The sequence below is a fragment of the Panthera uncia genome, chromosome B1, assembly GCF_023721935.1.
Source record: "Panthera uncia isolate 11264 chromosome B1, Puncia_PCG_1.0, whole genome shotgun sequence".
Taxonomy (NCBI): Eukaryota; Metazoa; Chordata; class Mammalia; order Carnivora; family Felidae; genus Panthera; species Panthera uncia.
Genome location: NC_064811.1, coordinates 142,493,256 through 142,517,929, shown reverse-complemented (window position 1 = coordinate 142,517,929; position 24,674 = coordinate 142,493,256). Strand labels below are relative to the sequence as shown.

The following is a 24,674-nucleotide window of genomic DNA, read 5'->3' as shown; positions in this document are numbered from 1 at the left end:
ATATTTTATTCTTTTTGGTCCAATCATAAATGGGACTCTTTTCTTTTCTTTTTTCTTTTTTTTTAAGTTTATTTTATTTAAGAGAGAGAGAGAGAGAGAGAGAGAGAGAGAGAGAGAGAGAGAGAGAATGCATGTGCACATGAGCAAGAGAGGGGCAGAGAGACAGGGAGAGGGAGAGAATCCCCAAGCAGACTCTTCACTGTCAGCACAGAGCCCCATGTAGGGTTGGACTCATGAACTGGTGTGATCATGACCAAAATCAGAAGCCGGACATTTGACCTACTGAGCTACCCAGGTACCCGAAGACTGTTTTCTTTATTTCTCTTTCTAATATATAGTGTATAGAGACACAACTGATTTTGTATCTTGAAACTTACTGAATTCATTTATTCTAATAGTTTTATGGTGGAGTCTTTGGGGTTTGTACATATAGCAGTATGTCATTTGCATATAATGTTAGTTTTTCTTCTTTTCCAACTTGGATGCCTTTTTTTTTTTTCCTTGTCTAATTTCTCTGGCTAGGTCTTCCAGTAATTTGTTGAATAAAAGTGGTGAGAGTGGGCATCTGTGCCCACTAATCTTAGAGGTACCTCTAATCTTAGAGGTAAAGCTTTCAGGTTTTCCTCATTGAGTATGATGTAAGCTATGGGCATGTCATACATAGTGTTTATCATATTGAGGTGCATTCCCTCTGTACCTACTTTTTTGAGAGTTGAAAAAGTTATAAATCAATAATGAATTCTGTCATATGCTTTTTCTGCATCTATTGAGATAATCATGGGTTTTATTTTTCATTTCGTTAATGTGGTACATCACATGGATTTGTGGATGTTAAACCATCTTTACATACCTGGAATAAATCCCACTTGATCATGTTGTGCAACCCTTTTTATGTATTGATGAATTGGTTTGCTAATATTTTGTTAAGGATTTTTGCATCTATGTTCATTAGGAATACAGGCCTATAATTTTCTTTTCTTGTGATGTCCTTATCTGGTTTTGATACTGGGCCAGGCTGCCCTTATAAAATGACATTAGAGTCCCCTCCTCCTCTTCTATTTTTTGGAAGAGTTTAAGGAGGATTGGTATTAATATTTCTTTAAATGTGTGGGTAATATTCAGGACCAGCCATCTGGTTCTGCACTTTTGTTCGTTGGGAGGTTTTAGATTACTGATTCAATCTCCTTATTAGTATTTGTTCTGTTGAGATTTTCTATTCCTTCATGTTTCATTCTGGTTAGGTTTTATGTTTCTAAGAAGATACATAATTTTCTTCTAGGCTGTCCAATTTGTTGGTGTGTAATTGTTCATAGTAGTCTCTTATGATCCTTTGTTATTTCTGTGTATTAGCACTATGTCTTCTCTTTCATTTCTCATTTTATTTGAGTCCTCTCGCTTTCTTGGTAAGTCTAGCTAAAGTTTTGTCTATTTTGATTATTTTTTCAAAAACCCAGCTCTTTTCATTGCCTTTTGTATATTTTCTATTGCCTTTTTTGTCTGTATTTATTTTTGCTCTGATATTTGTTATTTCTCTCCTTCTACTCACTGTGGGCTATATTTTGTTCTTCTTTTTCTAGTTCCTTGATAATGTAAATTAGGTTGTTTGAGATGTTTTTGGTTTCTTAATGTAGTCATCTATTACTATGAAATTTCCCTCTTAGAACTGCTTTTGCTGCATTCCATAAGTTGTGATATATTTACATTTTCATTTGTCAAGGTATTTTTTGATCTATCTTTTGATTTCCTCTTTGACCCATTGGTTGTTCAGTAACATGTTTAATCTTCACATACTTGTGAATTTTCCAGTTTACTTTTTGTAATTGATTTCTAGTTTCTTACCATTGTGGTCAGAAAAGATGCTTGATAATGATTTTAATCTTCTTAAATTTGTTAAGACTTGTTTTGTGGCCTAACCTATGATCTATTCTGGATAATGTTCCATGTGTGTTTGAGGAGAATGTGTGTTCGGTTACTTTTGGATGGAATGTTCTGTATATATATATCTGTTAAGTCCATCTGGTCTAATGTGTTGTTTAAGGCCACTGTTTCCTCACCAATTTTCTGCCTGGATGATCTATCTGCTGATGAAAGTGAGGTATTAGTCCTTTATTGTTACTGTATTGCTATGTATTTCTCCCTTTAGATCTGTTAATATTTGCTTTATATCTTTAGTGCTCCTAAATAGGTGAGTGCATAAATACTTGCAAATATTATATCCCCTTCTTGGAATGACCCCTTTATTACTTATAATGACCTTCTTTGTGTTTTGTTACCATCTTGACTTTTATCAGAAACAACAGACTTTACCCCACCTTTCCTTTGGTTTCCATTTTCATGGAATGTCTCTTTCTATCCCTTCACTTTCAGTCTGTGTATGTTCTTACATCTGAAGTGAATTTTTTGTAGGAAGCATACAGGTGGGTCTTGGTTTTCATCTTTTCAGTGACTCTTGTCTTTTTATTGGATAATTTAGTCTCTTTTCATTTAAAGTATTTATTGATAGGTATGTACTTATTGTCATTTTGTTAATTTGTTGTGGTTGTTTGTTAATTCTTTTTCCCTTTCTTTCCTTGCTCTTTTCTTTTGTGATTTGATGGTTTTCTGTAGTGGTATGTTTAGCTTTCTTTATCTTTTGTGTGTCTATTATTGGTTTCAGCTTTGTGGGTACCATGAGGCTTATATAAAACAACTTCTGTTGTTAAGTCTATTTTTAGTTGATAATGACTTAAGTTTGCATACATTCTACAGCTTATTTTTTTACTCTCCTCCACCCATTTTATGTTTTTGATGTCACAATTTATGGCTTTTTATCTTGTGTGTTCCTTAAACAATTATTGTTATTATAGTTATTCCTTTTGCTTTTTAACCTTTATTCTAGCTTTATAGGTGATTAATCCACTACCTTTGCTGTATTAAATTTGCCTCTGCCAGTGTGATTTATACTTTCATATGTTTTTCTGCAACTAATTAGTGCCCTTTCTTTTCACCTTAAGTAAGTCCCTTTAACCTTTTAACCTTTTTTGTAAGTTTGGTTTAGTGGTGATGAACTTTAACTTTTGTCTGGAAAACTTCTCTCTCCTTTAGGTCTGAACTGTGACTTTGCTGGGTAGTGTAGTCTTGGTTAGATGTTGTTGTTGTTGTTCTTTCAAAACAAGAAACAACAAGATGATGTTTCTTTCATCATTTTGAATATATTATGCCATTTCCTTCTGGCCTGCAAAGTTTTTGCTGAAAATCTGATAGTCTTATGTGGTTTCACTGGTATGTAACAAGTTTGTTTTGTTTTGTTTTTTTCTCTTGCTGATTTTAAGATTTTCTCTATACCTTTAACTTTTGACACATTAGTTATAATGTGTTTTGGTGTGGGTCTCTTTGAGTTCATCTTTTTTGGAATTCTATGGGCTTCTTGGGTCTGGATGTCGGTTTCCCTCCCCTGGTTAGGGAAGCTTTTAGCCCTTAGTTCTTGAAATAAATTTTTTCCCTCTTTCTCTCTCTTTTTTCCTCTGGGACCCTATGCTGCAAATGTTGATCAGTATGATGTTGTCTCATGAGTCTCTTAAGCTATCTTAACTCTCTCATTTTTTCTTTTTGCTGCTGTGATTGAATGAGTTCCTGTGCCCTATCCTCAAGTTCACTGATCCTTTTTCTTCATCTGGTCTTTTTTTGCCATGATCTTTTCTAATTTTTTTCATCTAGTCTGCTGTTGAACCCCTCTTGTATTTTTCAGTTCATTTATTGTATTCTTCAGCCTTGTGACTTCTGTTTGGTACTGACTTATATTCTCTGCCTCTTTCTGAAGTTCACACTTTGTTCATTCATTCTTCCTCTATGCTTGGTGAGCATAATTATGAATGTTATTTTGAACGCTTAATAGGTAAGTCACTTATTTCCATTATGCTAAGGCCTTTTTCTTGTTTTATCTGGTTCTTTCTTTGGAATGTTGTCTGTGTTCATTTTCCTTGACTCTGTATTGGTTTTTATGCTTTGGATAAAGTGGCCACCTATCCCAGTCTTGAAGGAGTGGCCTGGTGTAGGAGATGAATTTTATTGTCCAACCTGCCCTAGCTCGAGCCTTTGAGATTGTCTAAGCAGCCTACTTCATCCTTAGTGGCTCCTAGTAGTTGGGGCTGGTGCCAAGGCTTGTCATTGTGCCAACTGTAGAAGAACCTCAGTCAGCACCTAGATTCAGGCTGTTTGGAAGCCAGATTCTCAGCAACATTTGAAGTATGCAAATATACCTCTTTCAGCGGAAGACTGGGAGAAGGGCATATGTGCTGCCTCTGCACTGAATCCTGGGGCTATAGCTAGTTAAGAGCTATTTCTTTGTGTGCTACCATTCTGTTGAAGCCCTGCTGGTCACCAGGGCTGGGCTAGGCTGTCGAGCGATGTGCCCTCTGGAAAGGAGCCAGAAAAGCAGGGGTACCAGATGTGTATACGAGCTCCTTTCTTGGAAATACCGGTGAACTAGGGCCGGGTGGAGGGGGAGTGTGAAGATAGTGCCTGCTGGCCTAGATGTGTATTTAATTACAAGCCTCCCCTCAGGGCACAGCTATGATGACAAGCTAATTGTCCTCTTTCACAGAGAGACTGGCAGTGCTTTTCAGTCTGCTGTCTCTATGCTGTGTCTTGTGGGAGGGATAGCTGGTTACGAATTTCCTTCATTACAGTCTTATAGGGCTCCTGAATGTAAATCCTATTGGCCACCAGAGCCAGGCTGTTGAGGGGTGTCCTCTGGGCAGCAGCTGCAAAAACCGGGGCATCAGACATGTGCCCAAGCTCCTTTGGGGGCGATACCAGCAATCTAGAGTGAAGCAGCGGGAGAGTGGGAAGTGATTGGCCTTGCCTTGGAGGTCGTCTCTGGAGAGGATTATAGTTGGCTCTTAGGTGTGTGTGTCAGAAGCCTGCCCCTCTGGCTGCAGCTATGACGATAAGCAATAGTCGTCTCTAGCAGAAAGACGGTTTCATTCTGTCTCTGCTCAGCCCTCAGGCAGTAGGTGGTTGAGAACGGTTTCTCTGTTACGGTCCCATGGGATCTGCTTCCACTAGCCACCACAGCCAGGCAATCAAGGGGTGTTTCCTGGGTGGCAGCAGCAAAAATCAGGGTGCCAGGCATTTGTATAAACTCTTCCTGGGAATACTGGCGACCTAGAGTGAGGCAGGGGGTGAGCAGACAGATGGCACTTAACCAGCCTCTGTCTTTGGAGATTATTTCAGTGGGCCCCTAGATGTTTGTTAAATCAGGTGTCCACCCCTCATGCTGAAGTTTTAAGATGAGCAAATAGGCTTCTTTCACAGAAAGACTGGGCACTTTTCAGCGGGCGGCCTCTGCACTGGTCTCTAGTGTGGGCAACCCCATGGGAGCCTTTTAACAAGTGTTTGGCGGATTGCTATAGCCTTATGGGTCTTGTGGATGTTAAGTCCCGTTGGCTTGTGAAACTAGGTGTTTTGGGGGCTTGTCTCTCAGGTGCTGGTCTTAAAAGGGTGCTCCTGTGGGTTCAGATCCTTTGATCCTTGAAGCACGATTTTGAGCTCCCTCCTGATTGTAGGTTGCCACACCAGGGGTGGGGTTTATGGCAAGATTGTTTCATCCTCTTCTATTTGTTTTGCTGTGGGTTGTCTCTTGTTTGCCTAATGTGTAGCAGTGATTCGGCTAGTTTTTCGATTTTAGAGGAAATTTTTATATAAACTGGTGTGGTAGGCAGAATTCTAAGATGGCTCTCAATGTCCCCACCTCCTGGTGTATACACACCTTCTCTCAGTTATCCAATCAAACACAGATTGAGGTGTTGCTTTGAAAAGATTTTGCATATGTAATTAGATAAAAAAACCAGGTGATTTTCAGGAAAGAGAGGTATTCACTTGGTTTTGATTTAATCAGGTGACCCCTTAGAAGGGGCTGGGCTCCTTACAAGATCAAGGCGTGGGATGGATCTGTCCTGAGGGAGAGTCTGCTGGTTTTGAAAATGGAGGAGACCACATGGCAAGGATTGCCGGTGGCCTGTAGGAGTGGGGACTGGCTCCTAGCTGACAGATTACGTTGAGACCTCTGTCCTGCAACTGCAAAGAAACGAGCTTGGGAGAGCTCTAGATGAGAATGCAGTCCCGTGGATCTGTGGATATAAGTTAGCCTTCTAGACCTCTGAGCACAGAACCCAGCTCTTCTGACCTATAGAACTATGAGCTAATAAACGTTATTTTAAGCTTCTAAGTTTGTACTAATTACAGCCCCAATATAAAACTACACCAATGGAATATTTTGCTTCACAAAATTGCAACTATTATTTGTTAAATATTTATTGATGTTAAATCCACATTACACCAGCACAACAATCCAAAGTAGTATGATAGTACTTTTTTTTATAAATACAACATAAAAGGTGGCAAATAATGCTACTTAACCCCAAACCCAGCAAATTAGCAAACAGTCACATTCAGAAAAATTTGGCAAGTAAGATATGACGTAAGTCATAATTCTACAATATAGATAGGTCCATGAAAGACTTTGTATGGTATCTTAAATTCCATATTAGCAATGCATATTAAGTGTGGTCAAAGAAACTTGCACCACTCTGCAAAGAACATCTGCCACCCAGTGATTAAGCCTATGAATCATTTAAAACTTGGTTGGTTGGTGTTCTTACAAAGAAGTAGAAAGCTGTACATGTGAAGCAGTAATATGAAATATATGGGGTGGTACACGGATATAAAATTATTTTAAAAAATACTACGTATTGAATTAACTGAGCTAAGACAGTTCAACGTTTTTATTATAAATAATGAAAGATATATGTGTTTTGCATAAGGAATACAGTGTTTTCTTTTCATAGCAAAGTACCATTAAAACCTCATGTCTTGTAATACCATAATATCCGGCCAAATTGTTTTTTCTCCTTTCTAAAGTTTATTGGTTCCGACTTAAAGCCATCAAGTCTGGTCAGAATCCTCTCAATCTAGCTGTTGCAAGGATCAATATGCATTCAAAAAGCAGTCTGTCTTTGCAGAGATGCCTTTACAAACTACCCAGAACCCAGCACCTTCTTAAGGCAAGGTTTCATGGCAGCGTGGAAGTGAACCAATGTTTTTCACTCACCGTATTGGTGTCATTGGGAAAAAAAATAGATTATGGCACAAACCTGTTTTTGTCTCTCCCAAGAATCCATCTCCCTCGCGTAGACTAGCTCCCACAGGCAGTTTCTCTTTGATGCCAATCTTGCAGTCTCGGCCCATTTTCCACTTGCTCAACACATCTAACCTCTTCAGCTACTACACAGACTTCAGACACACTGAAACTTCCATAGCGCATGTGCTCCAATCTCCCAGCTGCCCCTAGATCCCCTGACTTTTGAGTGGCAGTGTTTTTCCACCTATACTTGAATTTTGAGGAAAACCAAAAAAAAGCCTGGCCTCTATCATGTCTCCCGCCCATCTATTTTTATCTCCATGAATACAACGTAAGTGTGCCGGTAGCATTTTCCTTCATTCTTCCTACTCCTTCCAGGCCCGTCTTTCCTCTGAATACTATATGCCTTGGCCATTTGGGTGAGTGGGGTGTCTTTCGTGGAATGGACTGTAATATAGTTCTGCTTTATTCAGAATACTTTATATTATTTATATTTAAATTAGCCTTTTAATATGGTCTGTAAGTAAGCTTCCTACCAAGGTAGCATGAAAAGAAAATACTACACATAAAGAAAAAGAAAGTTAAAAACTAAGGTATCAACCTTGTTAGAAAACTCTTGATATTAATAAGATTTAAGGCAAGTAATTCCTTCCTTATGATTTAATATAAAACAATTTGCAAAGACAAGGCATTTACTTGGATTTGTCATTTCCTCTTCCTTTTCAGCCCCACATATTGCACTTGGTTCACTGTAGCTGTCTGAATACGCTGCCCATTTCGAGTCATTTTAGTATTAACTTGTACAACTGCCTCGTGTTAAGCATTCCACACTGTCATGCTATGTAGCACCTATAGCTAGTGTTTAAAGGCACGTCTGAAAATACAAATTCTGGTTACCTTTGAACAGTGGATTTCCATTAGCATTTTGGCATTTCAGATCGCTTTCATCACAGAAATTCCAAAAGTTTTAAATTGGATGATGAATGTGAATTTTCTGTGCAATGTGTACATTTCTATTAGCATCACCTACTTAAACTCTAAATTTGGTATATCAAGTAAGAAAAATATTATTTTGGTGTTTATTTCTTACAGTCAAAGGTATGTTTTTGCCCTTTACGTAATGTGACAAAGGAGTATGTTGGTCAAGGCAATGGCTGTTTCAGTGTCTCAGCTTTAACAAGAATGTTGGATTACAGGTCCTCACTTTCCACCAAGCCAGTGTTCAGTGTCAGGTGAGACGGGCTGGCTTCAGGTTGGAAGGCTGCTTTAATGTCCAGTCCCTGGTCCGAAAGCGCTGCATAGCGACTGGCTGAGGGCCGTACTTTTTTTGGCTTGGTGCTCTGTGGCTGCTGATGCCACTGGGCTACAATAAAAAAGGGAAAAGTAAAAATAAGATTTTTAAAATAAACAAGATGTAATTGGAAAGCACTTAAATGTTTCAAGTAAATACAGTATGTCTTTATATATGTACCAGACACACGTTCTTTGTCATGGTAGAAATCCTAAAATTTAAGCACAGTTTTGCATTTTCCTCATATGCTGCGGATTTACTGCAGGGTAGTGGGACTATAATAGCAATGCAGTAGTTTGGTGTAGTTTGTTTTAAATACTGCAGCACAGGAAATCTTTCGAAATAGTCACTCAGATTCCTAATTCTCAACTCTTCCCCTCTTAAAAAAATCTTCAAAGCTCAAAATGTATAAATGCTATAATAATTATAGTAGGTGTATTCTGGATGGATGTTTTTAACACTAATCAATTGAAAAAAACTGGGCAGTAGGGAAGGTTGAGGTCACTCAACCTTGAAGAACCTCACAAAGTTACTTCCTATTCAGGAAGAGGTAAAGTTTGAAAATCAGTTCTTAATTTTTTCTAGTAGTTTTCTTTACGTCAACAGATCGCATAATGCTATTGTACTAGTCCGTGAATTCAATAGAAATAATTTTCTTTAAATTCAGGATGCATGTACACAAATATTCATACACAAACACAAACCTATTGCTAAGCTGCTTAATGTATATTAAGGAGGAAAGCGCTAAGCCACAAGAAGTATGCATTCCAGGATCAATGGTACACACATTGAGAGTGCATGAAGACGCTGTGATAGGATTATAATACAGGAAGAAATGTTAAGAGGCAGTCATTTGCAGAACACAGTAACAAGAAAATGTGAACAACATGGTTATGTCTTTGCCTACTGTTAATTCCTAAGGATGCTTGAGTATGGAAGCCAACAACTGACTAGCCAAAGTCAGAGAAATAAACATGCATATTTGGCTACTAATGCAAAGTTCCTGAATGATACTTGGGTATTTGTTCTCCTGGTGTAGTTCACTATTAATGTTGAGAAACTATAAATAGAAAGAGAAAGAGCAGTATGAACTTTTTGGCAAATAAAATGCTAGAGTTGTTTATAAGCTTATATAAAAGTAATGTGATTTGCTGTCCCGATGTCTAATTTTTCATGATTTAACGAATAAACGCAATGAGATGAGATGAAGCGGCACTCACTGTAAACGTCCAGCCTGGCAGTACAGGACACAATCCCTGCTTCATTCTTGGCTGACACTGTATACCACCCAGCATCTTCTTTTGTGGCTCCCTGAATGAGCAGGCAGATGTAGCCATGATTATCCTGGTGCATGCTGGAGAAATGGATAAAGTCATTAGCGTTCTAAATTTTTAAAGAGTGGCTTTGGACACGAAGCATCATTTTTAATTAGATCATTAGAAACAGAATTGTGCAAGTAGCGGATAATAGGGTCATACTTATTCTGGAAAGGCTGCTAGCGCCATTAAAGTTAATGGGAGAGAAGAGCAGACATCAAGAGGTTGAATAAATGTGCGCACTTAATTTCTAGTCGAGGATCCGCCTTTACAAAGCCCACTGAATAGTTTCTGTATCGTCACTGAAGCGAATGAATTCATCTTTTCTTTTAGACATAACACTCAAAAATCACGATGAAATTAAGTTAGAATGTGCCTCATCACATGCCATTAGAGCTTCCTTCCAAAAGCTTAATCATACATTAGGGTGAAGAGTGATTTTTGTCTTTGATATCATTAATGGCATGACTCTTACACAGATTTATGTGCTATATAAAGTGCATCTTTATATATCCTTAGGGCCTATTGAGCAGGTGTGGATTAAGTTAAGTCATCGTGTATTCTCACCTTACTCGGTCAGTGCTGTGAGTGAGTGATTCATTTTCTTTCTTCCAAAATATCTGAGGCGGTGGCATGCCCAAAACACGGCATTCCAGTCGCACAGGGTACCCATCCGCAACTCCTGTGTTTTGCAGCTTCTCGAGAAACACAGGGGGTTTGTGTGCCTCTTTAGCTAAGGAAACATGAGATGCGTGATGTATCAGTGATATACAAAAGTGGCACTATAAAGAATCCAGAAGCTTTTAGAACTATCGCTTAAACAGACCTTTTATTTTATGGTACCATTTTTCACTTCAGGTGGTTAGGATGCTAGTCCTCTCTCCAAATTATTCTTTTACCAAGAAAGGTTCCTATGCTTCATTCCACTCATTTATTTCCTCAATTAATTCAAGTCTGACAGGCCCACACAGTCCACTGGCCATCTGGTCCACAGAATGCCTGTCTGACAGGCTGCATGACACTCCTAAGTCATTGCTAGCATCTGGGATGGCTTCACTACTAATTATGTCACCAAGCACTCGCAGCCTTTACCAACCACCGCCACCTAGTGACTCTGAGGAGAACAAGTCTTTCTAGGAATTTGATCCACTCAGATTCCCTTCCTGCAATCTGAAATGTCTGCTATGAAGATTTGTTAAGTCTTGGCTTAAATGAGACATACCATAGGATTTAAAGGGGGAAAAAGTGGGGGACACATCTTTATCTAAATTTGGCAGCTTTAAATTGTTATGTATAAGCTAGGAATATACATCTTCCAAATTATAAACTCCGGTCTGTATTCTCTGAAGAAAGCTATAAAAAGACAACTTTATTATTACCTTGAAGGAAGGAAGCCATAAGAGACAACTTTATGACTTAGACTGAAAAAGTTAGAACTATTTGTTAATAACACTCTGAGTATTACTATCCAATGGGAAATTGTTTTCTTAGATCTGAGGTGTAAACAATTTCAGAAAAAGAATAAAGTTTAATTATTTTCTTCTCAGCTCCCAATAATGAACTTGAGGATGCATGTTTTTATCAACCACCCTCTCCTTTGGGATGACAAATATATCAAGGCAAAACAGCTAGGGGAGAAACAGGTGAAGAGAATAAAAATTCTACCTGAAAATTTCAAACACCTAAGACTCTCTAAGACCTTGAATGATGTAGAGGATTATACTTTTATTTCATTAACCGTATTTCATATGGTTTCCTGCCCTAGGCTGTTTGAGGGAAAGTGGGACCAGACCTCACTCAATATTCTTTTTCTGGATCCCAGTTTGAAAAGAGCATACAAGGCATAAAATGAACCTTAACGTCAAAGCCACTCTCCAGTAGGAAGAACATCCACCATTTGGGGGCATTGCTACACAGGGAACTGATGATACAGAGCTTTGCATGATTTAATCCTTATAAATGACATAATCCTTGGGGCGCCTGGGTGGCTCAGGTGGTTGAGCATCCAACTTCAGCTCAGGTCATGATCTTGCGGCTTGTGGGTTCGTGCCCTGCGTTGGGCTCTGTGCTGACAGTTCGGAGCCTGGAGCCTGCTTCTGATTCTGTGTCTCCCTATCTGTCTGCTCCTCTCCATTTCACGCTGTCTCTCTCTTCTCTCGAAAATAAACATTTAAAATGACATAATCCTTGTAAAAGTTCTGTGAGGCATTATGGTCCCTATTTTACACATGGCGGAATTGGGTTGCAGAGATGTTATATATGTGCCAAAGGACATAGCCAGCGGACGAGAGTGGGGATTAGAACCGAGATCTGACGCCAAAGACATGACACCTGTAATCGCTGTGCACTGCCACCTTTCTAATGCAAGTGCTGACCAGGCACACCAGGATGCCTGTGTCTTTCAGACCTTCAAGTCTCATCCTGAGGACAGATATGACCCAAGGGAACATTAAACAGGAGAACGCTGAATGGTTTTGGTTGGAGGAGGGATGGTTAGAGGAATGGATGAAATTGATCCTAGTTGTGTAGGAATATCAAATACTTGATGTAAAATTTAAAAGCACGGTTAAGACGTACTACAACAGCCCAGGTATTTATGACTTTTGTGTGTGAAAATGTCCTGGTGCCTTAATTAGCATCATTATCCAGGATTTTAGCCACGACCTCCTGGGCTTTATTCTCATTGCCATTTTATTTCTTGAAAGAGAAATAAAGACTCATCATGTGGGGAAGAGCACTAGGAGTCAACAGACTATGGGAATCTGGCCCTCAGTTAATTAAATAGGACCCTGGAAGAGTCGCTTACACTCCCTCATTTCCGCACCTGTAAAATGAGGAAGAAAATTTGCTCTAATTATCTCTTAGGGCTTTTATGAGGACCAGGTGATACAGTGGTTAGGAAGCACTTTGCAAATAGGGATATGAGAAATAAACACTGTTTCTTTTTTAAAAGAGAACAGATAATAGATGCTCAACTCTTAAGGATACTATAAACCTTCCTTATCTAAGGGTAAAACTTTATATAACATTATGTACTTCTACAAAATTTAATAGTATGTAATTCATTAAAAAGCAAATCTGAATATGACTGTGACACTGGGGGTAAATGATAATGTTTAGAAGTTTTGAATTTTGAAGCCAATGCCTCTTACTTTAAAAACTGGGTAGCACTTTATGCATCAGCCAAATCCTATATATAAGTTTGGTTCTGGAATCCATGATGCCATTGCTCCTTCTCTATGGAACACTGGAGGCCAACTCACACATGAGAAACAGAATGACCAGAATAGCTGCTAAATTCCTCCTCTCTCTTGGCCAGGCTAATGGGAGAAGGGAAAGATAAATAAGAATGGCTACACTGAAAACAAGTAATGTTTCTGATCTGGTAAGTCTTGTGTCCTAATTGGCTACTTTGGTGATACACTCTATTTTTTTCAGCAGTTTTATGTGTTCTCCATACTGGTTAATAATGCAGGATCAATTTACATTTTTACAGCCGATACTCATTCTGAGAGAAAAAAATTCACAGACTTGCTTACCAGCAACCACAAGCTCCAGGCTGAATGAGTTTTGTCCTGCTCGATTAGTGGCTATACATGTGTAGATGCCAGCATCTCGTGATGTGACTGGCTCTATGATCAGAGAGTGCACCCCGTTCTCACGCACGAGCATCTTGTGAGCGCTGTCGGGGCGTATAGGTTTTCCATCTAGTTGCCAGCTTAGATCTGGGGTTGGTAACCCACTGACCTAAACCAGAAAGGAGCATATAAATTTCTCTAATACTGAAAGAATGAAATCATTAATAGCTGGGAAACCACCATGATTCCTCCTTTGGTACTACAAGGATGGGTTTTAGTGTCGGCTCATGTTACTCTTTTGCTTAAACCTTTCAATGGCTTACTGAGCAATCATGGACTCCCTTCTAAACATCTCTTGTATCTCTTAGATCTCTTATAAGATATCTTAGATCTCTTCTATTTCCTAGAGAAAAGGAAAACAGGGGACTTAAAAAAATTTGTTGTCTTACCTCACCAGGGTTATGAAGATTACTGGGATCAGGGCGCTGAGCTCTTTGGAAAAAGGTGTCCAACCACAATAACACACTCAGCTGGCATTTATACACTATAAAGCTTATTATCAAAGGGTTGCCATAGCTATGGAGACATCAGTTAATGCATCCATCAGCACACAGAGCTATTATTATTTTATCATCTTTGAAATTAAGTAACAAGAGCAATATGAAATTACCCAGAAAGCCATCTCAACAAATTAGCATCACAATGGAAACATAAAATCCTGAGAGCATGACAGTTGTGTTGACCAGAGACCAGATAAAAGCACATTTAATTGCTAATAACACATTGTGCTGTGAAGGGGTAGGGATGGTTGCCATCTGTCAGCTCTTTATAGTTTTGCCCTTGATTGTCCAAGGGAAGAAAAGCACCATTAAGGAAGGCTTTTTTTTTTCCCACCCCCACCCCAGATTTACTAGTGGGAAATTGCATACAAAAAGATGTCATTTGGACTGTAAAATAATTCTTTTGAAAAACCAGCTCTGCCAAGTTCCATTCTTGCCGCGTGATACTCTCGTTTAAAAGAGTATCTATAAGATACCCATCTCTGCACATATAGCAAAGTTCTTGAGAATTTAAGGGAAAAAAGTAAGGAAACTGAAATTACTGGCTAAAAGGATGAAGACAGTTTGGAAACAAACAGCAGTAGTTAGCTTGGCTTCGGAGAGGGCAGGCTCTCCGTTCTCCATCTGGACACCTGCTCTCCCTCAGCTCTCCACATACACTGCTTTACCTGTTTGGAGGTCACTAGAGGTGGGGGGAGGAGGAGGAGGAGGGAGTGGACACTCCTGGTCAGGCTCCAGGCCTTTCCCAAGGTTAGAAATAAGGTGGCACTGCTCACTGCCACCTTGCTAGGTTAGATCCTGACTGAGGTCATGGTATGTTTAGTAGGAGAGTCCTTCAAAGTGACTGTGCACTCTCAAACCACTGATCCACGTGCATCTCTGCCAGTACAGACCTAATCACATTAAAGGCAAAGGGAAAATGCCCACTTCTACCCCAATTCTAATTCCAGCTTTTCTGGTTGTGTAAAGAAGGCCTGATTTCAGAAATTTAAGGTCATTATAAGCAGGTCATAATTTGAACAGATACATGCTCTGAGCTCATATGGGGATGGGAGGCGGGAGATGAGCAGATTTGTTACTAGAGGGATTGGATTAGTCATTTTCCCTTAGCACTTAGCACCAGGTCAACAGTAGTTAGTGTCTAGGAATGCACCTAATGGGTTAAAAGCAGGGGAGTGGTGCTTTTTTTGGGGGTAAATCTATCTGTTGCTTTAGTGATACAAGGCTTACTTTGATTTTTTTCTTCTTAAAGCTTACATATACTGATAATTTTTTTCTTAAAAAAATGTAGATTTTTTTAGACCTTTTTACACATGAAGTAATAATCCCTTGGTATCATCTAATAACTAAAATAAAATTTACTCTGTTAAATGTCATCTTACAGGTAGTCTATATGAATTAATTATAGACCAAAAATATACATATAAATACACAGATGCTGAAACTCAACTTTTGTACTTATACTGTAGAGAGAATTATGTTGGAAAATAAAATACTTCTGTGAAGAGTACTTTTTAAAACACATTTCTATAAACCTAGATTTAATACTCAAGTACCTTACATTTGTGTTCTGCAATCCCAGACGGAACCAGCAGAGGGACCCCAAATAATTTTAAAAACCTTTTCCATATTTAAGAGCTAAAACTTAAAATAAATAATGGGGCAAAAAACCAAAACAATCAAAAAAATTTTCAGAGCAGTGGTAATTAAACATTTCTGGCCTTGAGCTCCTTTGAGAAATTGGTGAAAGCTGTATCATATACATAATTTTGTATGCAATTTCAAAACTCACACACCTAATGAAAGCTGCCTCCCCAAGGACCCTGGGTTAAGAAGCCTTGCTGTAAAAAGGGTGAGAGAAGGATGTCACTCTAACCTTGGAAATGGGAGGAATAAAAGAGTAGATACATGACTACAAAATTTATATGAAAAAAGAATGAAGATAAATTATTAGGACATGTAACAGATTTAACACATTTACTACTTCAACAAAATTGGAAACTTAAAGGGAAAAAACCTCCCAGTGACTTTGTACAGTATGCTATATAGAGTTCTAAATAAAGAAAACATTTAGTAAAAATTTAAAAGAATGACAAAACAATATATAAACATCTAGTATATTTCATTTTTTTCCCCGATGTATGCTGGAAAACATTTTCAAGATGTATGTATACCTTACATAATTTCCCTAAAAGGAATTCGAGAGTCATGTCAGTGAGGGGAGAAGGGAAGCCAGAGATTTGCAGGCAATAACCAGCTCTTACTTTACAATCCATTCTGCAGAGTTTTCCTTCTTGAACAGTTAGGTCTCCAGGAGCCTGTAAGAAGTGAGGTCTGAAGAATCGCTCCTGAATTGGTTCGTTTTCATCTCCACTGTCCCTTGATCTAGAACGAGGCCTTAGCACAAGACAGATAATAAACAGATAGAAAGATGAAAGGAAAGGAAAGGAAGAAAACAAAGAGGGAGGGGGAGGGGAAGATAGAAGTTATTTTCAGACTCTCAGTCATTTATTTTTTTAATAATATGTGGAGCAATAATATAATTTCCTTACCTAATTCTTACTCCTACAGTTTACACATAAAGTCAAAAAAGCAAAACCTTGTTCATCTCCAAGTTTATTAGAAATTTAATAGTCTGCTACTTTCTGGTGTTAAATAACTCTGCTATCCTAATTCTTAGAGCTAATATGAATAATAAAAGGGGAAATTGGAAAAAATGAAGTACTCTATATTAACCTATTTTTTTCCTAAATACTTTTGAAAGCTATATGAGAAGTAGCAGCAACTGCTGCTCATTTTTTGCCAAATCTTTTTCAGTAGTAATTACAACTTCCCACTATGATTTTAAATTTATAGGAAATTAACATTTCTTATTATTTTGTAAGAATTTCAGATCTTTCTAATCAAAATTCCTTTTCATATTAACCAGGAAAACAAATTATGTATTTTTTAGCTTTAAAATAAAATTGTGCAAATCTTCCAGATTTTGTGTACCTCTCTCACTTTTAAGTATGTTGCTAGAGGCACCTTTAAGAGCAATAAAATTTAAAGTAATTGCAGGGAAGATGTAAGAAAGGAACAAGATTGTCACTAATCACTAGAAGAGAAGTTTAAAAACATTTAACCAGAAAAAGTAGAACAAATGAAAGAGCAGTATAATTAATAGGTCAGTAATTCCCAGTTTTAGATAGTTTCCTCTTCTCTAACTACAGGTCTAATTTATGAACAAAATGCTTTCCTAGGCGACACTGGCACATGGACAGTCTTAAATGTATTGAAGACACAAGCGAAGCAGAAGAAAAAAAAATGCAAGAGCATGGATGTGGTACTAACTATGTTGTGTTTACATTCACACATACAGGCACAGGTTCCTGTGAACAGACACTGCCACAAACAAGTTAGAATTAAACCCATGTGTGTTTCAGAGCCAGAATTGTCTTCCAAATTGTTGAACAAAGGGCTCTGTGCATCCAGTCACGAGGAGGTGTAGAAACACCACTTGTTTGGTGCTTACCTTCTGTGAGCCTAACTTAGTATGCATTCTCTTCACCAAAAGTGTTTGCATCTGTGGCCTGTAGTTTACTCTCTGGGCTATTTGAGCATACTGTGTAAAACACCTAAATAGGAACCCAAGATGACAGGCTGGTTGACTTACCATATTCTTTTTTTAAGTGCAATATCCTTTCCTTGTCTCTGCCTACTGTTACTCCATCAACATCCTTGCACAAACTCAGGGTTAACTAGGACTAGAAAGCACACTCTATTGTTAGCAAGTATTTGTTGAGCATTTAAAATAGGACACACCTTACCTACAAAACTGTCATCTAAAATAAACTCTTTAGAAGTGACTGAAATGTGAACATTAGGAAACTAGCTGATTTTAAGAAATCCAGTGGCAATAATTTGTCATGGGCAGTCTAGACAGCTGTTGGTTGGAGAAGTTTGGTTTTGAATATCTGTGTATCGTTTACTGGTATTTTCACATTAATGTGCTGCCATTTAAAGGTGTTGAGTCTTGACATCTTCATACATAAATTGGGCCCCAATTAACAAATTAGTGATAGTATATCTAACTGGGCTTAGCGACATTGGCAACCGTTTGTTCCTTTCCCGTTTCTGAATTGCAGACAAGAATAATCAGGGAGCTGTACAATGTATCATTTTAAGATTGTATTCACTTTCTTCTGTCTTGCAACTGTGTTCACTTTTGGGGTCCTATCACGGTTCTAGTAGTGTTGAATTTATAGTAATAACTGAAATGAAACCGTAGTAACACCTATGAGAAGCAACGTGTGAAATACCTTCTGACATGAGGATGGCCTGAGGGAGAGCGGGGACTGCGACCTCTTTGGTTTACAGCCTGTACCATTAGCCGTCCCGTACAACTGATGCGGCCCTGTCAGAGACATCAGGAAAAGAAATGATTTGCAAGCAAAACAACTACCCTTCAAGCACCACCGTGTTTACTGTCCTATTCTCCATAAGACATTATTTCTTAACCAATAAATAGACCATATTAGTAATGACACCAATCCCTCTCAGAAATGTACTTTCCCTGAGTTAAACTCCTCAGTGCACTCTGTATTTAAGGAACTCAGTGACTAGGTCTGACTTAGGACTCTTAAAAAAGCTTTACTGTTTTATCTAGAATGGTCTTTAAATGACAATCCTTCATGAATTCATTGTAATCTGCTATGGTCTCCCTAAGACACAATGCTGGATTGTGAACTATGGCAGGGGGACATTACTCTCTTGCGATAATTCCATTTTCATGGTCGAATATCTATTGGTTGTAGCCAATTCTGAAATCAAATGAGATGATTTTAGTTTTCTAACATATCTTTTTAGTAATATATTTTTTAAATGTTAGTAGTGTCTCTTCCAAAAACCATACATTAAAGAGATGCCAGCATGATAAAATGAACATTATGTGAGAATACACATGGGGGTGTCAAGGAGAGTATAATGACCCATACGTAGGTCATCATATTCGCATGAAATGAGCAAAATCATGACTTAAAAACCAGCAGTAGTTAAATATCTAAAATATGTGTGTGTGGGGGGGTCATATGATATGGGCCTGTGTAATGAAAACCATATTTTCTCTCTCAGATTTTCTCTCTTAAAGTTGCTTGTCAAATTGAAAAATTGATAAATGTTCTCCTAGGATAGACAAAAGTAATACTTAGAGGACTCAGATGATATGAATAAATCACCACTGTTACTCTGGCTTTTTGGTTTAGCCCCTTCTTTTAATTTTTCCCCGATTACTAGCAGAGTGGCAAAATCAGTGATTTTCTTCTCTCACATCTTAGGAGAATGTGAGCAGCTGTACTTCTAAATTCTGATGATGGCCGGAAGGGAACGGCAAGAGAGGAAAAATGATAAGCAGATTATTAATGATCAGACTCAGTGATTTCTAGCTCATAGTGGATGAGCTGCCTTCATGTGCACTTAAGAGTCAGAACTGACAAGTGAATCTCCTTTTGATTCCAAGTTGCCAGTACTGGCAGGTAACAGGAGCAAAGGTGTGCTGTATGCTTTGAGGAGCTGCTTTCTGAGTTCTAGCCGATGATGAACTACGTGAGGGGGGCACGGTGCTGGAGGGGACACACAGAAACCCCACAGCAGGACTCAGCGAAGGGCGGGAATCTAGTCAGCAGGGTTGTCAGGGTCTCCCCGCAGGCTGGACTTCTCTGGGGACTTGACCGCTCCGAAAAGGCAAAGACACATAGTGCTGTAATACAGACAGGAGAAGAACTGGGGGCCATCAGATAGAAAGAGGTGGTCGTAAAGAAAGAAAACTGAAGAAGTGTTACCCCACTAGATATGTAACTTCCCCTGGCATTCACAGTACTTGCTACTGAGGTCATATTTAAACATGGCCTTTCTTGAAAATTTCCAAGGAGACATGAAGTAGAACATTATGAGGGGAATTCTTTAAGAAAAAATTTTTTAATGTTTGTTTGTTTATTTGTTAGAGAGAGAGAGATGGAGCACAAGTGAGGGGCTGAGAGGGGGAGACACAGAATCCAAAGCAGACTCTGAGCTGTCAGCATAGAACCTGGCGCAGGGCTTGAATCCACGAATGGTGAGATCATGACCTGAGCTGAAGTCACACACTTAACTCACTGAGCCACCGAGGCACCCCGAGAGGGATTATTTCTAATTTAGATTTGTTGCGTCTGAAGTTCAGGTCAGTTCTGTCATGCTAATCTCTTGCCAAACCCTTGGGAGGCCCCCCTAAGCCAGCCTGAAATCTGAAAATTAATTTTCTCTAACCCCTCTAAGTCTTATGCCTGCTACAGAAAATCTAGACGTGACTTGTTTAGAAGACCCCCATTAAAATTATGCAATCGATGCATTGTAGTAACTGATTTAACAAGTCAACATGTAAGATCCATGGTTCTTTTGGAAGCCAAAGGCAAGGAATTTTATATTTTGTTTTATACAAATAGCTTCAAAATTGTACTGATATGGGATATGACTTTCTTAGTATTTGCTTTGCTACTTAAGCAAATAATTTTAATCTGAATATCTTAAAATAGATTTATATAACTTGTATACATTTTTCCTCGTTGTGTAAAACCCAGAGGACCCACAAGGGAAGTTAACATTAAGTTATCATTTCTGTGGTTAGAGAAAGATGTAAGTTAAATTCAATCTTTAACCTTGAATTTGGGGAAGCAGAGAAAAAAACTTTCTCTAACCTGGATTTGAGTTTTGACTTTCCGAAGACTTTGGCCAAATCACCAAATTTGTTCAAGCCTTTGTTTCTTCTGTAAAAACCAGCGTACTATATTTGTCTCACATGGATGTTGTAAAGATTAAATGATGTAACCCAAGATGATCTTCATCTTCCAAATATCAAATGGTCCTCGATGTCATAAGTTACCAAGTTACCATTATTAATCATTGCTGGTATTTTTACTGTGAGTCTGAGACATTATACATGCACAGACATGCGCCAGGATGATTTTCAGGGGTCCCAACAGCTTGGTTGACTGCAGTAAATTTTTCCAAGTGGTTATACTTTGCCTGAGTATGCTTTTACCTCCCCCCCTTTTTAATTCCTTAAAATAACTCTTTTAATGAGTGTCTCCCCTGCCCCTCAGTGCTCTTAATGCTGGGATGAGCCTCAGACACCTTTGTATGACACTCCTTAGCTCTGGAGTCAGTCTAGGTTTGTAAACCAGTTCTGTCCCTTATAATTGAGTGACTTTAGGCAGGTAATTTAATCTCCTGAGTTTCCTCATCGATAAAGTAGGACCATATAGTTAATCAATCCTGCAGGGGTTCTTATGAAGATTAAATGAGTTAGTAGGTGTAAAGTACTTAGTATTATGTTTTGTACACAGTAAACACTCAAAATGTTAAATTATTATAGCACTGAATATGGATATAATTATCATAACAACCAGATGGACATGAAGCATCCCTTAGAATTGTTTTAAAAACATTTTTTTTCAAAAAAAATTATTTTTTCATATGCAACAGGTTTTCTTTCTTCTTTCCTTCTCTCTCTCTCTCTCTCTCTCTCTCTTTCTTTCTCTCTTTTGGTATTAGGATATAATTTACTCCAAAGGAAAAACTTATGCTGTTGTTTGAAAGGTGCCAAGCACACTGCTATAGTCACTGTATTTATGTAATGGCTGCATTTGAGGTATGAGATAAAAGTTGTCCTACTCAACTCTAACCACTAGACTCCACTTAGGATAAACCCTGCCTCTTCTTCCATCTCCAAAAAATAACAACAGGTTGGTATACTGCTTTGTCAAGATTACACATTTCTACAGTGTTTTCAAGATTTCTACACTACCGCTTAGAACCATATACACAAATAGTGCCACAGAGTATCTTCCTAACTACCCAAATTTAAGAAAAAGGAATATGTCACCATTTGTCACGTTTTTAACTCCTACACCATCTTTCACTTCTGAACATAAAAGGGGAAGTCATGACCTTCAGGAAGCAGAATTGTTAGTTTGATAATACAGTATTATTGGCTAAATACATATTACTAATCAGTAAATGACCAGGAGCATTTAGAAAGCATCCAGGGGCGCCTGGGTGGCTCAGTTGATTAAGCATCTGACTTCGGCTCAGGTCATGATCTCACAGCTCGTGAGTTCAAGCCCCGCATTGGGCTCTGTGCCGACAGCTCAGAGCCTAGAGCCTGGAGCTTGCTTCAGATTCTGTGTCTCCTTCTCTCTCTGCCCCTCTCTGCTCATGCTCTGTCACTCTCTCTCTCTCAAAAATAAATAAGCATTTAAAAAAATTAGAAAGCACCCAAACTCATAAGCTGTATAATTTTGATATTTTTAGTTAGAAAAAAGATCCCAGAATTCACTGTAACACTGTTGAAAGGATGCCTCTGGTGTATGCAATTGAAAGTTCAGATTTTTAAGTCTGACCATCTTATTTATGAAGGTCATACAAAATTTTAATCATATTAATGTGCAAATGAACCCCAGTAATCCTTGTGACTGCTGGGCTCTGATGGACATTAATGCTGCTGCATTTGCTTTTAACTTTCTCATTTCTATCTACTTTATTATTAACACATGAAGGAGTAATGGAAGTGAATGTTTAAGGTTTGAAATGAGCCAGGAAACCTTATAATGCTAAAACAAAACACAAGCAAACCAACTTCTTAAATTTAATTCAGCTGTGTGTTACTTTTCTATTCCAAACAAATCCACAGAGTTTAAAGCTATAGAACAAGTAATAAGCTTGAATTCTTAAAGTGATTATGTATTAAACATTCAGCTTGTAAAGATTATTCATGCCTCACGCAAAGCCAATTATTTGTATAATATGGAAATAACATTTATATTTCCTAGCTTATGAAATTTAACTGTGGCACACAGGTCTTTATATAAGCTTGCCACTTGTATACATAATGCAACTTGAGGAAACATCAAATTGCAAAACAGCCCTTCCAAACTCCAAGTGCAACACAGCGTAACTTAGCAACACAACAAAAAGTAAAACATTCATGTTTAGATTTACTTGCGTCTTAAACCGAGTGTGCGATCCTCATTTTGGCATTATGTTTGGTGTCGCACCGCACAATCACTCATTGTTTCACTAAACTATGTGACTGCTTTGGTCTCTCATGAATTGCCAGAGCCGCACACATGGCGTGTGATACACAGTCCAGTATGTGCTTGGAGCTGTGGGTTCCATCCCAAGTAGAATTTGGACGCAGTCAATAATATCTAACGTGTTTCTTATTCCCCAAAGATTAACCCAGGTGGAAAACTATTCTATAAAATATTCTGCTAACCTTTAGTATTTCTCTCTTTCCTTGGTTCTCACCCTTTCTCCCGGCTGCTTTGTGTAATTATTTTCCACTGCTCAGGAAAGCCCTGCCGTCTGTGTTTCATTACTGAACTCATTTTTCCAGGCCAGCCTTTTCCTCTTTCCCTTGGTCATTCCACGTCATGTACAGTCCAGTGTACCAGAAAAAAATAGAAGGAGCTGTCTCCCTTTCAAACCAAATGCTTTTAAAGTGTGAAAAAAAAGTTTAAGGTAACTAAATGGCATCAAGGAATTGGGGAATCAACTTAAGTTTTCTTTTGACTATATGTTATGCCTTCATGATTAGTGTATCCTGAAAAATTCAGATTTGACTCTGTAAATGTTTTCCAGTGCCTTATTATCATGCTTCTTTTAAATCAAATTACAAGAATGGCAAAATACTTCAATATACAATAAAAGATGTTATAAAGTAGAGATGAAATAAAACACTGTTAGACATTTCTATTATGGTATTCCTATAGCAACAAATGATAATGGTCTGCTGTTTGTCATGGTTTAAATACCTCTTTGTCCTTCTAATGAATGGTAGAGTTTGTTCCAATTTCTAGGTGATAACTCACAAAACCTACATGTGGCATATTTGCACATACTTGCTCAGTATTGAAGACGCCAGGAGAGGAAAGGAGTTTTACTCTCGAAACTAAAATCAACCAGGCAACATGCTGAGACTTGGAATGGCATGTAATACCAAGTACCCTAAATCTAAAAATTCTCTCACAGCAATTTCAATCTGAGGCCTGCGTGCCCACTTTCAGGATTTCCTCAGATTCTCTTCACAAGTTCCCCCTCCTATGCCTGCCCCTGGTCCTTAGGTAGAAAAGGAGACTTAATTTAGCCTCACCCTCTTTAAGTTAGAATATTGGGTGGATCAACTCACACTGAGAGGTAGTTGGAATTCTTGGTATCAGGAAGTGCTCTGGTTACTGTGGCCTCGGAGCTCTTTGAATCTTTTGCTCCCTCTGACAGACCCAGGGCAGTCACATTACTGTTTGCTGAAATCCCAGGTGAGATGGGACATTCTGTTAGAAGGGCTGGGCTTTTGGCAACCTGATGTAAACTGGTGCACTTCTCATTCCTTTGTCTCCTCTTCAAAGGGTAGAGGCCAAGATTGAGAGAGAGTTAACAGAGGGACTTACCCCGGGGCTTGGTTAAAGCAGCAGAATTCGCTGGGGGCTGGGGACTGAGATGAGGGCCCTGAGCGTGCTGGGAGCAAAGCCACTTCCCAGCTTCCTGTGTGGCTCCCGTCAGCTGTGCTGTGGGTGTGGCCGGGTCTCCTGCTCCCAGCTCCCTCCACCCAAGCCCGCAGTTGTGGCACGGTCACATCTGCTGCCTGACTCCTTTCCCATGGGGGTGGTAAGGAGGAGAAGCCAGGAGGTCAGAAGACCACACACCAGCAACATGTTGGGTAGAAATTCCATCCTGAACTGACTTGCCTACTCTCTAACAGTTCTGTAGGGGAGTATCTAGAAACAGAACTGATCCTTC

At 38.7% G+C, this 24,674-nt stretch overlaps 2 protein-coding genes across 5 annotated transcripts in view; one reads left to right on the top strand and one right to left on the bottom strand.

Annotated features, from left to right (window-relative positions):
* CBR4 (carbonyl reductase 4) overlaps positions 1-24,674 on the top strand; it is a 96,363-nt gene that overhangs the window by 69,558 nt on the left and 2,131 nt on the right. The gene's annotated exons all lie outside the window — the stretch shown is intronic.
* The window catches only part of PALLD (palladin, cytoskeletal associated protein), a 412,083-nt gene continuing 393,687 nt past the window's right edge, over positions 6,279-24,674 (bottom strand). For 2 of the 3 annotated variants that reach the window (XM_049631297.1, XM_049631298.1), the window contains 6 exons: positions 18,167-18,261; positions 16,130-16,262; positions 13,267-13,474; positions 10,295-10,460; positions 9,632-9,765; positions 6,279-8,483 (listed from right to left, as the gene is read on the bottom strand). In XM_049631297.1, the coding sequence (XP_049487254.1) occupies positions 8,311-8,483; positions 9,632-9,765; positions 10,295-10,460; positions 13,267-13,474; positions 16,130-16,262; positions 18,167-18,261 (909 nt within the window). In that variant the 3' untranslated portion in view covers positions 6,279-8,310. Of the gene's footprint in view, positions 8,484-9,001; positions 9,472-9,631; positions 9,766-10,294; positions 10,461-13,266; positions 13,475-16,129; positions 16,263-18,166; positions 18,262-24,674 lie in introns of those variants that run through there. The other variant, XM_049631299.1, reaches the window with a different exon arrangement.